The 13,895-nt window shown below is 41.2% G+C and overlaps 1 protein-coding gene across 1 annotated transcript in view; it reads right to left on the bottom strand.

Moving 5' to 3' along the window:
- Positions 1 to 7,393: 7,393 nt before the first annotated feature.
- The window catches only part of ELAPOR2 (endosome-lysosome associated apoptosis and autophagy regulator family member 2), a 164,312-nt gene continuing 157,810 nt past the window's right edge, over positions 7,394 to 13,895 (bottom strand). Inside the window, exon 22 of the mRNA XM_077473410.1 lies at positions 7,394 to 13,836. Within this exon, the coding sequence (XP_077329536.1) occupies positions 13,777 to 13,836 (60 nt within the window). The 3' untranslated portion in view covers positions 7,394 to 13,776. The remainder of the gene's footprint in view (positions 13,837 to 13,895) is intronic.

Raw genomic sequence — 13,895 nt, 5'->3', positions numbered from 1 at the left:
CACAGTAGCCTGAACACCTCTGGATGCAATGCCCATTCTCCTGGGTCCAGCATCTGGTGACTTAGTTAATCCGCCTGTCAGTTCTCCACTCCCAGGATGTAAATGGTCGACAGGGCCGGTACACGTCACTCTGCCCACTGAAGGATGTGAGCGACCTCCCGTGTGGCGGCCGAGCTTCTTGTTCCTCCTTGGTGATTGACGTATGCCAACGCCATGGTGTTGTCTGACTGGATCCTGATCAAACGCCCCCAAAGTCTTATCGACCATGTGGAGAGGCATAGCCTGATCACTCTCAGTTCAAGCAGATTGATTGGCAACTTGGATCCCTCCACCAACCAGAGGCCCTGGGTCGACTGAACTCCCATTACTCCACCCTAGCCAGATAGGCTGGCGTCCGTTGTGATCACTGTCCCCTTCAGAGGTAGGAACGACTTCCCGGACCGAAGTGTTGGAGACCTCAGCCACCAGATCAGGGAATTCCTGACTAACTGGCTCACCTGAATCTGCCGATCCAGGGACAACAGAGATTTGTCCCATTTTGTCAAAATCTCCTTCTGCGGGACTCTGTTGTGAAACTGGGCATATGGTAATGCCTCAAAGGAGGCCACCATGAGTCCCAGGACTCGCATGCAGAAGCGTATCGACGACCACCTGCGGTTCATCAACAGTTTTACCGCAGCTCTGAGAGTCTGCAGCTTGTCTGAAGGGAGAAACACTCTCGCTTCCATGTCCAACAGCAAGCCTAGGTACTCCAAACGCTGAGTCGGTAACATCACTGACTTTTTTAGGTTCAACAGCCACCCAAATTCCTGCAGGATCTCCATGGTGATCGTCACATCTTCCTCTCAGGAGGAGATCGTCTAGGTATCCCACGATCGCGATCCCGCGTTGCTGCAGCAATGCCAAAACAGGAGCCAATACCTTGGTAAAGACTCGGGGGCTGATGACAAACCAAAAGAGAGAGCCACAAACTGGTAGTGGGCTTCCCTGACTGCAAAACGCAGAAATTTCTGATGCCGGAGGCATATGGGTATGTGCAGGTATGCATCCTGGATGTCTAAGGATGCCAGGGAGTCCCCTTGATGGAGTGCAGTGACTACTGAGCAAACTGATTCCATTCTGAACCTCTGTACTTTCACAAAGTAATTGAGGGCTTTCAGGTCCAAGATTGGATGTACCCCTTCCTTCTTGGGGACTACAAACAGGTTTGAGTAGAATCCCTGGAAACATTCCGAGTCTGGAACAGGTACTATCACCCCGCGACTCAGCGGGTCCCTTACCGCCCCCAAAAGGGCCTTCCGGCGAGAGGAACTCTATCTTGTAGCCTGAGGAAATCAGATCGCAGACCCATTGGTCTGACAGCCGAGAGGCCCACTGGCAAACTCCCGAAGGCGACCCCCCACACGTATTGCGGGCGGGGGCAAACTTTCATGCAGTAGCACTTTTGCTTGCAGGCTTGTTAGGCTTGCGGTTCCAGGGATGCTTAGGTCCTTCAGAGGTCGTCCTATCTGGCTGGGGATGCTTGGTCGAAGCCTCCGGGCGGACGAGAAAGACGCTTGGGAGCGAAGAAAGAGGGCCTTGCTTACGGTGTGGCTCCTTAGCCTTCCTAGCCTGTGGGAGTAGTGTACTCTTACCACCTGTGGCATTTTTAATAATGTCATCCAATGAGGCTCTAAAGAGCCGGTCGCCAAGGAAGGGAAGATCTGTCAGGGCTTTCTTGGATGCCTGGTCAGCAGACCAGCATTTTAGCCAAATCAGGCGCCTCAGCACCACTGCTGACACTGAAGCCCTGGATAACAGAGGAAGGGTATCCAGGGCTGCGTCACAAATGTCAGAATGTTAGATCTGGAGACATGCTTGACCAGTCTATCTTCTTTACCCTCAGCTTCTTTAGCAAGGCAGTGGTCATCTTGGAGGTGTGTTTGGGGTCGTTATCATGTTGGAATACTGCCCTGCGGCCCAGTCTCCGAAGGGAGGGGATCATGCTGTGTTTCAGTATGTCACAGTATATGTTGATATTCATGGTTTCCTCAATGAAATGTAGCTCCCCAGTGACGGCAGCACTCATGCAGCCCCAGACCATGACACTCCCACCGCCATGCTTAACTTTAGGCAAGACACACTTGTCTTTGTACTCCTCACCTGGTTACCGCCACACACGCTTGACACCATCTGAACCAAATACGTTTATCTTGGTCTCATCAGACCACAGGACATGGTTCCAGTAATCCATGTCCTTAGTCTGCTTGTCTTCAGCAAACTGTTTGCGGGCTTTCTTGTGCATCATCTTTAGAAGAGGCTTCCTTCTGGGATGACAGCCATGCAGACCAATTTAATGCAGCATGTGGCGTATGGTTAGAGCAATGACAGGCTGACCCCCCACCCTTCAACCTCTGCAGCAATGCCAGCAGCACTAATATGTCTATTTCCCAAAGACAACCTCTGTATATAACGCTGATCATGTGCACTCAACTTCTTTGATCGACCATGGGGAGGCCTGTTCTGAGAGGAACCTGTCCTGTTAAACCGATGTATGGTCTTGGCCACCATGCTGCAGCTCAGTTTCAGGGTCTTGGCAATCTTCTTATAGCCTAGGCCATCTTCATGTAGAGCAGCAATTTTTTTTCAGAGTTCTTCCCCATGAAGTACCATGTTGAACTTCCAGTGACCAGTTTGAGAGAGTAAAAGTGATAACACCTAATTTAACACATCTGTTCACACCTGAGACCTTGTAACGCTAACAAGTCACATGACCCCGGGAAAGAATATAGCAAAATAGGCCTAATTTGGACATTTTCACTTAGGGGTGTACTCACTTTTGTTGCCGGCGGTTTAGATACTAAAGGCTGTGTTAAATTATTTTGAGGGGACAGCAAATTTACACTGTTACACAAGCAGTAAACTCACTACTTTACATTGTAGTAAAGTGTAATTTCTTCAGTGTTGTCACATGAAAAGATATAATAAAATTTTTACAAAAATGTGAGGGGTGTACTCACTTTTTGAGATACTGTAGCTGGCCTAGGGAACATCATCCCCATTTTTTTGCTACTGTTATTAGTAGATTAGTATTAGTATAGTGTTATTAGTATTAGGAAGATTCCACTCCACATATTTTTTCTATATGTTTGGAGATATTTGTGTATTTTGTCCAATAAAAGTGCAATTCTGTTAATTGATATTAACGCGTGTGCTGAAAACTTACAGGGGGAGCATATTTAAAGTCACATTTCTTGTATAGTCCTATATTTGTGTTAGGACTACACAACACCTCCACCTCTTCTCCATAACATGGGCAGGTGTTTTGCTATCTCCACAGAGAGCACAGGGGACAATGATAAGTGATAACAGTGCAGAGGCAGAGAGAACAGGAAATTATCAGCGCACAAGATTATTGACTGGATAAGCAGCTAAATGTTTTGCGCAAATATAATAAAATTATTTCAATGGTATATTCAACAGACCACAAGGGAGCTTATAAGAGAAATGTATTATTATGTTTGCATCGACCTTTATGGTACTGATGAACCAAGAAAAACTGATCTAAATGTCTCAATACAGCATTTTTCAATACCGTTCCTATGTGTCTGGATCAAAGTGGGTAAGCTACTCAAATCAGTGAAGATACAAATGAAAATACTGCCTTCTTGTGGCAGTTTTGACAATTGTGCTTTCATAAATTTAATGAAATAAAACAGTTTAATAAATGTACCAAACTTGGTTAAGCTGCAATTAAATGAAATTTCAAACAGAGATTTATTACCACAGTATTCATTTTTACTTCTTCATTCTTTTTATAAGCACTACTGTGACTAGGCTTGAATTTACATACATATTAATATTTTCACAATTTTTGGCAATTATGTTTAATAGGAAATATGGTAATAATGCATCACTGGGCTAGACTTCAACATGGATTCTCATCCTGAGATCACTTAAATGAAAGCAGCTAAAAGTAATGAATAGGATTTATAGATAATGAGAATGAATATGCAAAACCATTGAAAATACATAAACTCATCATATCACACTCTTTTAATAAGCAGTACCCTCCTTCAATGAAGAGAGGGGTATTTTATTTCAGATTTTTGAGTAATCACAGTAGCTTGCATTTGCAAGGATGTTGTTGTGTTGCAAGAATTCTTAATTTCGAGAACAATTGGGTTGATTTACTATATTTGCCTTTAGTAAATCAACTTTCTATGTCATAAAGGGGATACCAATTTATGCAACTTTAAGGAAATACTGCAGGGTATAAAATAATGCCTTTTTTTAGAAACCATATTTTATATCAAATATATTTTTGGGCAGGTTAGACTGGAGGTCTGCATTTTGTAAATGATATCTACAAAATCTAAATTGTACTACCAACAAGTCAACAAGTCCAGCTCCAAAGCAGATAAGGGGACTGCTGACTAAAGATAATTACAGTGCAATAAGATTTTCTTTATCGAATTACAGTGGCCCGTCGCCCTCCCCAGACACTTTGTACCATCTCATCACTCCCCCCCATCTTTAAAAATTGCAAACTGATTTTTTTTTTTTACATTTTTGGGGGAACTCTCTTGCTACTTTCCAGGTTCTCATCCAGGAATGATGTTTCACTTCTTGCAGCTCTTCTGAAATACCACATCAGACATCCTAGGTTTCTCTTCCTAACACTTGAGGCCGACACCCTGATGACATACTGCAGCGCATACGTGTCATCAGGAGGCAGACTGCAAGAACCCAGAAAACATAGTCCGCTTCCTTTTGACATCACAGATGAAAGCGGTGGTGCGGGAGTCAGTAGACAGCAGTGGTGTGGCGCATCCCAACAGAACACCATTGGATCACTGGGTGATTATGTATTTTATGAAATTCCCAGCAAATAAAGGTAAAGTGTGGGGAAATTGGGAAAGTGGCGTTCCTCTTAAGGATCACTAGTTTCGTTAGCTTTTAATTTGTTTGGCATTGACATTTACCCATGCAGATCTCTACCTTGGCATCAATTTCGCAATTTTTGGAAATATTTAATGAAAAGCTGGCAGCCATTTAAAACTGTTAAAAGTTCTGCAATGATTAAAATGAAAAATGTACACAAAGCCAATGCCTTGCTAAGAGATAACACTTTCTCTTGGGCTTAGCAGATATAGAATAGGGTGTGTGGACTTGGTAGCAGGTGTTTGGGTAAGCATTGTGACTGTGAATGGAACAGCACATTCATTTTTCATCCTATTTTATCTTGGGATAAATTTGGATATGGAATACATCACTGACTGATTTATAGATTCACTCACTCCAGCCAGCTTACGGAGACCATGGAAGCTCACCCTAGTGCCTAGTCTATCCACCCCATGTTTATATCTAAACATGTTTATGTTTATATCTGTACTGCTGTTTCTGCATTGACAGTGAATCCAAAAACAAAACTCAAACAGAGAGATACCCACCACATACTAAATGTAATACTTTTTTAGAAAATCTCCATTCTCAAACCACCTTAGATCACCCAACTGATTTACTACCATAGGAAATAGATCTAATTTTAAAGTACACGTCTTTCTAAAGAAACATACATACTAAATGTAATACTTCAAATATTTTTTTATTTTTTTTAGAAAATCTCCATTCTCAAACCACCTTAGATCACCCAACTGATTGACTACCATAGGAAATAGATCTAATTTTAAAGTACACGTCTTTCTAAAGAAACATACATACTAAATGTAATACCGTATATACTCGAGTATAAGCCGAGATTTTCAGCCTCTTTTTTGAGGCTGAAAGTGCCCCCCTCGGCTTATACTCGAGTCATCGCCGTCTGACTGCTCGATCAGCGTATCGAGCAGACAGACGGCGGACATACTACAATTTGAAAGCCGCGCCTCCGCCTCCGCCTGTGATAGGCGGAACACTGAATTTCCCAGCAGCCTGTGTTCCGCCTATCACTGACATCGTCTCATCCTCGTCCGTAGTACGAGGATGAGACGATGTCCGTGATAGGCGGAACACAGGCTGCTGGGAAATTCAGTGTTCCGCCTATCACAGGCGAAGGCGGAGGCGGAGGCGCGGCTTTCGAATTGTAGTATGTCCGCCGAGGCGCCGACGAAGAGCGGCGATCCTGGCAAGGCACGGGACGGAGGCAAGGCAAGGCACGGCACGGGACGGGACGGAGGCAAGGCACGACACGGGACGGAGGCAAGGCACGGCACGGGACGGAGGCAAGGAGGCAAGGCACGGGACGGAGGCTCGGGACACAGGTAGGCTGGACACACACACACACACACACACACACACACACACACACACACACACACACACACACACACACACACACACATGGACACACACACACAGGGATGGATGGATGGAGACACACACACACACAGGGATGGATGGATGGATGGAGACACACACACACAGGGATGGATGGATGGATGGAGACACACACACACAGGGATGGATGGATGGATGGAGACACACACACACAGGGATGGATGGATGGATGGACACACACACACACAGGGATGGATGGATGGATGGACACACACACACACAGGGATGGATGGATGGATGGACACACACACACACAGGGATGGATGGATGGATGGACACACACACACACAGGGATGGATGGATGGATGGACACACACACACACAGGGATGGATGGATGGATGGACACACACACACACACACAGGGATGGACGGACACACAGGGACGGACACACACACAGGGATGGACAGGCATGTCTCACCCTCGGCTTATACACGAGTCAATAAGTTTGCCAGTTTTTTTGGGGGTAAATTGGGGGCCTCGGCTTATATTCGGGTCGGCCTATACTCGAGTATATACGGTACTTCAAATATTTTTTTATTTTTTTTTAGAAAATCTCCATTCTCAAACCACCTTAGATCACCCAACTGATTGACTACCATAGGAAATAGATCTAATTTTAAAGTACACGTCTTTCTAAAGAAACAGTCTAAAGTGCAACTGCAGCCCAAACTTTATTTTTTTTGGTAACCATTATCATTGAGTAAAATTGAAGAAAAAAATACATTTTGAGTTGTCACATAACAGAAATAGAAGAAAAATGATCTTAATCTGTCAGAGGAGACACTAGTTCTGATGACAACTGTCTAAGAGGTTGTGGCTTTAGGACAGGAACTGAAGGGAAACTTCTCTAATTGGACACAGATGGTAAAAAAATGACAAGAGTTTTAACCCTCCCCTACTCTATCGAAAATGGAAAAAAAAAAATGATTTTGGCTTTCGGTCTACTTGAAGATATCTATCAAAGATATCTATCAATAACATGACTCCATTATTCTGAGCTAATAATGCCCAAGTTCCATACATGGAAGACTAAATAAATTTGAGGAAATGTAACACCAAAAAAGCAACAACCAAACAGCCAAATGCTTTTTATTACACAGTGACTAGCATTAAAACAAGTATGGCATGTATGTACCATGTTTCACAGAACATATAATTGAAAATAATCATACTTTACTAGATACAAAAAAATCTGGTGATACATGAAAAATGCAGAGACATTATACACAAACAATGTCATTGTTTTTGCTGTAAAAATGTCTGTTTGAGGAGTGCAATAATTTACTTAATAAAAAAAAAATCAGCAAACGTTATATTTTTCTCTTAAAATAGCAGGTTCTTTTTTTTTCAAATAAGTCATAAACATTATAAAACAAAATTCTATAATCTATTTAATAACAAAAATGTACACCAACAGCAATATAACATTTTTTATTTTATGGAATGTATTTACATTTAATATAGTCAGATGTCTATGTATGGACCAGATCTTCCTAGGCAACTGTTCTGGATGCAAAAAACAAAAGTAACACCACTAAAATAATTGTTTTCTTATGTACACTTTCCAACTACAATTGGTTAATACAGGGCAAAGGACAATTATAATTTTAAACTGCAGTAGATCATAGCAGCCAATATGAATTTCAGTTTTGAATAATCTGAAAAATATGATCATAAAGTAAATATGTAGCATCACCTTACCTTGTAAGGTGTTTCCATGTCCACAAAGCAGGCTCCAAAAGATGCCTGGATGTGATTCAGTCTTTTTTCAAAGTGCCTGAATTTCCCAAACCCTAGCACTTGTTTGGGGAGTAATTAACCACACAGCTTTCTGTCCCCCATCCTTATGAATTCCACGCCTTCTTATCAGTTGCTACCTTGGATTGGTCTCTATGTCCAATAAAGAGGAGTGAGGGAAGGGAGAAGGTGGGCCACCTATTGATCAGCAATCTTTGAGATCATTAATTGCCTACTTTTTGGGGAATCCCAGGCAGGTACATGGAGATGTGCTGTCGTCAGATACTGCAGTGTGTGCGCCATTTTTCATCTTATTAAAAAGCATAGGCAACAAAATGGTTATTTGGGGCATTGAAAGAGAATTCATTATTGGCAGGGACTGACAGGTTTCCATGCAATGCTATCTTTAAGTTGCCAGTGGCCAATCATACCCTTTACATGGCTACTTAGTGTGGTATGTCACAAAAACTGGGACAGCCCATTGGCTATTGGTAATGGCTTAAGTAATACATCTACATCCCAACAGACACAGTTGTTGGTATAGAACAGCAATAAACAGTATTGACAATTAAAGCAGAAGAAGTAGACAGCTTTCAATCAAATACTAAGTCTGCCGTCATCATAATTAATTTATGTTTTACTATTTTACATGGCTATGGAAGAAGGCACTACATTGGGATTTTGTATGAGAATCTTTTTTTGTGGACAATAAGTCTGATTTCTAAACAAAAAAAAACCTTACATGCTACCCTATGTTCTGTTTGCACATTGCAAGCTTGAAAACAAAAGTTAAAATTAAACTATTTGTGTACAGGGGGTCCATAGCTGTGTGTGTGTGTGGTGTGTATGTGTGCGTTGTGTCAGAGGGGGCTGAGTGTGTACAGAAGTGGAGGGTGAGGCTGAATACGTACAAGTGTGAGGGGGCTCAGTGTGTACAGGTGTGGGGAGCTGCCTATAGCATTGTGGAATGGCCAGTGGGTGGATTTGGTGGGATGGCCAGTGGGTTGGCCCTGGCAAATATTGATGGTCAGGCCCGGGGGGAGGGGCGGGCCTAAAACTGTGTAAGGGGCCCCAACATTTATGATGGCTGCCCTGCCTGTATAAGCAAGGTAAGTCATGGTTAGAGAGTTTGAAAGTGTAACCCAGGAGCCCAGTACCTAAACATACTCAGAAGCCAGAACTCAACTTAAACTCAACTTAAGTCACTGCACTAAACACATCCCCAGCATCCCACATTGCAATGATCATGCCTCACTGGGCATTAAGGAGGGTTTCCCAGGTCCCAGCTCTTGCTGAAGAAACTTTGATCGCACCTAAAGATATGCATATATCTTGTGATGTCTGCTCTCAAAAACTCAAGAAATTGATTCTCTTCAATTCTCTGAGATATATTTTTAGTTGCATTTTAGGAGTGCCTTACACATGTTAAAACGTATTTTATTTTTAGTTTATGGAAAGTGCATTTTGCTGAAAAGACACCAAAGATGCAACAAACAGGTTTTTTTCTTATTTTTTTTTTATTGTGCCACACTGCATAAAAAATACAGAGATGTAAAATAGTCCTAATCTCACCAGTTTGCCCCAAGTATGAAAACCACTCCCACTGTAAATTTTAAAAGAGGGCATCTGTGAATTATGTGATTAGTTGCTAAGGGTTGCAATGCAATCTTGCTTTTTTCCTAGTTTTCATAAATTTGCCTATTATGTCCATATGTAATATAAAGGGATAGATAAATAGAAAACATGTAACATTTTTAAATGGTTCATATTTCCAACTTTGGGCCCATTCACGCATTCTACTTTACTGCATTAGTATACATAATGCTGTGCATTATTGTACATTGCATTAAGGCATCCTGTTCATTTCAAATTGGCTGTCAATGCACTAGAGCAGATAGAAAAACTTATCCTGTTCAGCATACTACTAGTATGTTGCTGGGTGTTGCAGTGTTCTGCAATGCAGGTGTTATGGAGGTGAGTTTGGGGTCCAATTCAAAATGAAAGGCACCACAATGCACATAAAGCATGTTACAGCAACACTAAGTTGTGAATAGGCCCTTGGTCTTCTTGAAAGGAAGGTGTTATTCAGAGCCATAGAACAGTGCTATCGAAACTTCAGTTGCAAACAAAACATTTTCCATTCGTTTTTTTTTCTTCATATATGCAGGTTGCATAATTAGTGGAAATCTTTTTAACATATACAATTAACTGCTGTTGGGAAGTGTGGAACATATGACATGTTACCAAACCTAATGACCAGAGAAGTGGAAACATTGCCCTGCACAGTTGTACATAATGACTTACCTACAGCCAATAGTTTTTTGTCTTGTCCCCACTTCCTAAATAGTACCAAATTTAAATTTTGGCAAAAAAAAAGGCTGATTGTCATTTCAAAGGAGATGTACAACCACTTTCATATAATAAAATATAAGTCAAATAATTTAGCAACTATTTTTAGGCTTTTCAAACACATAAACCAATATATCTCTATATTATTTCACTTTTCCATCTATACAATACATATAAAAAGTGTGATTTACTAAAAGAGTAATTTTTACATAAGTGCAGGGAAACTGTTCGCTTCAAGATATCCATCCATGTGCAGAATATTTCTCAATTGTTTCTACGCATGATTGTGTGTTCCCTGGACAAGAGTTAAAAGTAAATGTTAAATCAACACCTAAAAGGGTTACTAATTTGGTCCAAAATAAGCCCTGACAACTCAAAGAAATGCAATCAAAATTCATCTTATTCTTATATACCCATGTACCTGTTGCACTTTCAGTTCACTTACAACTGAGCTTATGCAAGAATCTAAATATTTAGTAAGAAATTATTATATTTATGCACAATAACCCATGAATGGTTTAGCTATGCACATTTTCTTTACTTTACTTACTATGTTTAAACATAACTTTTGGCTATGGGAGTTAGGGGTCAGAAGTCCCCTGAAGTCAGTGAGTTGCTGACCTGTCAGGATGAGGTTCATGTAAGAATCAGAAAATTCTAAAAGCAGTATTAAACCCAAAGCTAAAAATGTAATGTATTGTAGCCAGTGCAGAGACAATGTCATCTAGAGCCAAAATTAATCTGCATGCTTAGCCCTATATTTGCTCGAATTCCACACATGCTCCTAGAACAATTCCCCCACAAGAAAATTTCCCTTCCTAACATAAATCCTCTACCCCTCAAATTCCCCCCCAGAGCACAAATCTTCCCCCTCCCCACTCCAAATTCCCATTTCCAACACAAATTCCCCTCCCCAGTCCCCAATCCTAGCACAAACCCCCCCCCCCCACCCAAATTTCTCCTCCTAGCACAAATGCCACCCAATCATCCCTACTTGCACAAATCCCCCTCCCAAAAAAAGTCCCCATCCTGGAACGAATCCCCCCACCCCCATTCCCCCAACATATTAACGTTTCTAGCACAAACCCCCAAATCCCCCACCCTACAACAAATTCTCTTCCCCCATCCCTTCTCTCAATACAAATCCCCCCCAACTCACAACTCCTAGCACACCTCCCCAAATTCCCCTTCCTGGAACAATTGTTACCTCCCGCCACACCCTCAAATTCCCTCTCCCAACACAAATGCCCTCTCCCCAATCTCCACCCAAATCTCACATGATACCACAGTGCCCAGGGCAGTCGCCCTTCCTGCTCACCCCTGATTGCAGCTTACCAATCCTTAGATGCGATTAATTTTCTTTTTTTAAGCTTTTTTCCCCCCTCTGTTTTCACCTGGACCTCCTGTATTAGAGTGCCCCCACTCTGGATGAATGCGAAAAAGGGCACCTTTGAACAGCAGCATTGTCAGTTGGAGTGGAGAGGAGTGCTAGGTGTAATAGCACATTTAAATACACTAACAAATAGAAACCAAACTCCAGTCAACATTTTATATGCAGTTTTTACTTTTGGGATAAAGATTTTCCATAAATAAATAAAAGATGATCATTGTAAGCACCTCTGTCAGTGTTGAATGGTTTGTCTCATCCCTGTAACTGAAACATTTGCAAGATAGCTAGCTCTTTTGAAAAACAGGCTGACAGGCCAGATCACCAGATCAAAATAGAAGAAAGATAGCCTAGAAAAAGAAAACAAATGCAACAATCATATCTAAAAATGTGTAAGCTGCAAAATAATTAATATTTGCTTTTGAGTTTAATATTGCTTTAAGCTGGACAGATGGATTGAAATTCAGCTGGTTCAGAAGGGAACCGTGGAATTTTGATCCATGTGTGGCAGCTCTCGCTTGACAGAAGTCGATCTAATGATCGATTTCTTTTAAAAGGGCTTGTTGGAAAAGTTTTCTCCATCAGTGGCTACAGCCATTCAAGAGTTCCCATTGTCAGAATACAATGGCACAGCGGGGAGGATTCCTCCACCTACCTCACTTGGGTGGATGGGTGAGTCCGTTCATTAGTTCTTTTTCAATCAGCCTGGTTGATCAAAAAGAATGGCCAGCCTTAAACTATTCTAAAGATTACTTATGAATTTTTTTTAGTGCCTCTTACTTAGCTTTACTTATTTTGACTGAGCCTGACACTTGTGCTTGGGCATCAGAAGTCAACTGCTTAATCCAACATACTGTCAGAACAATGGAGTCTCACTTAACTATGGATCTCTGTATTTTGCCATAGCCATGCATATTTAGGACCTGGTAGACAGTGAGTGAAATCCAGCAGCAAAAAATGCAGTCATTGTCAGAGCTCAGGTAACTTCTAATCTGTCACAATCATGGTTTATACATAGTAAGAAAAAACAAGTAAAGGGGTAGGAATTTTTATTAGCGCAGTCATGACTGGCAGTCTTTAAGAATAAATACTCAGTCTGGGTTTAAACGTACGCAATCATTTGCAAAACATTACTGTGCGCTGCATTTTTGCAGCCCTTTCATTATGAATAGGCTGCCAGGGCACCGTGAAAAACAGAAAATGCACATAACCCTTTTTTACTAAGTAGCGCACCACAACACACAGTGATGTACTGCACATTGGCCCCCACTGTACAGTGTTTATGGAGTTGTTTACAATGAATGACATCACAACATACTCCAGTTGGCCAGATGCATGTTACAGTAACGCAGGTTTAAATGTCAATTTTAACACGTGTTGCTGCATTGCATGGATGGGCCCTCAAAGCCTTGCCTAAATTCATTCAGGACTGGTGCTCTTCAAAAACTTCAGAGATTCACGCAGGCCTCTGCTCTTTCCTTTAATAAAAATACTGGTACAATTTATTTCTACATCAACAATTTTTTTTTTTTTATATTTGTTAATGTTCCATTATTTTCCACCTGCCATATACACCTTTTTCAGTAGAAAAAAAGTAAATTTCCCCTTTTCTCTTCCAGTTTTAAATGTTTCAAATCACTTGTAAACTGCACAACTGTTGCTTCTGTGTTGCACTGGGAGGTGATAAAAGAGATAATATAGCATGCGCAAGCATTGTACAAGAAAATTAACATTGTCTGCGTCACTTTGCTCTTCCTGAGTAGAACCTGAAATCCAACTTACAAACAATCCATTTTTGGCAAAATATTCTGTCATATAATAAGGCAGCCACGCTTTTTTTTTTTTTTGTGATGTCTGCTTTCTTCTTTGATTCTTGCTTCATTGATCTTCATAGATATCTCACATTGATTTCTTCTAATGATATGTTTTTAATTTCTTTAAAAAAATCATTTTTTTCTCAGTCTCAAAGGCAATATTTGGTCTTTATATATGTTGCGGTCTTGAGGATTTCAGCTGTACTGATTCAAAACTGTGTTCTTTATCCTGTAACAGTGATAGCATTGATTATGAATATTTAATTTTAACAAAAAATCTAAATCAAA

This window comes from Lithobates pipiens, unplaced genomic scaffold (genome assembly GCF_037356315.1).
Source record: "Lithobates pipiens isolate NorthernLeopardFrog02 unplaced genomic scaffold, aLitPip1_a1.2 Scaffold_8, whole genome shotgun sequence".
Taxonomy (NCBI): Eukaryota; Metazoa; Chordata; class Amphibia; order Anura; family Ranidae; genus Lithobates; species Lithobates pipiens.
Note: the sequence above shows the minus strand (reverse complement) of the source record. Positions and strands in the feature narration are given on the sequence as shown.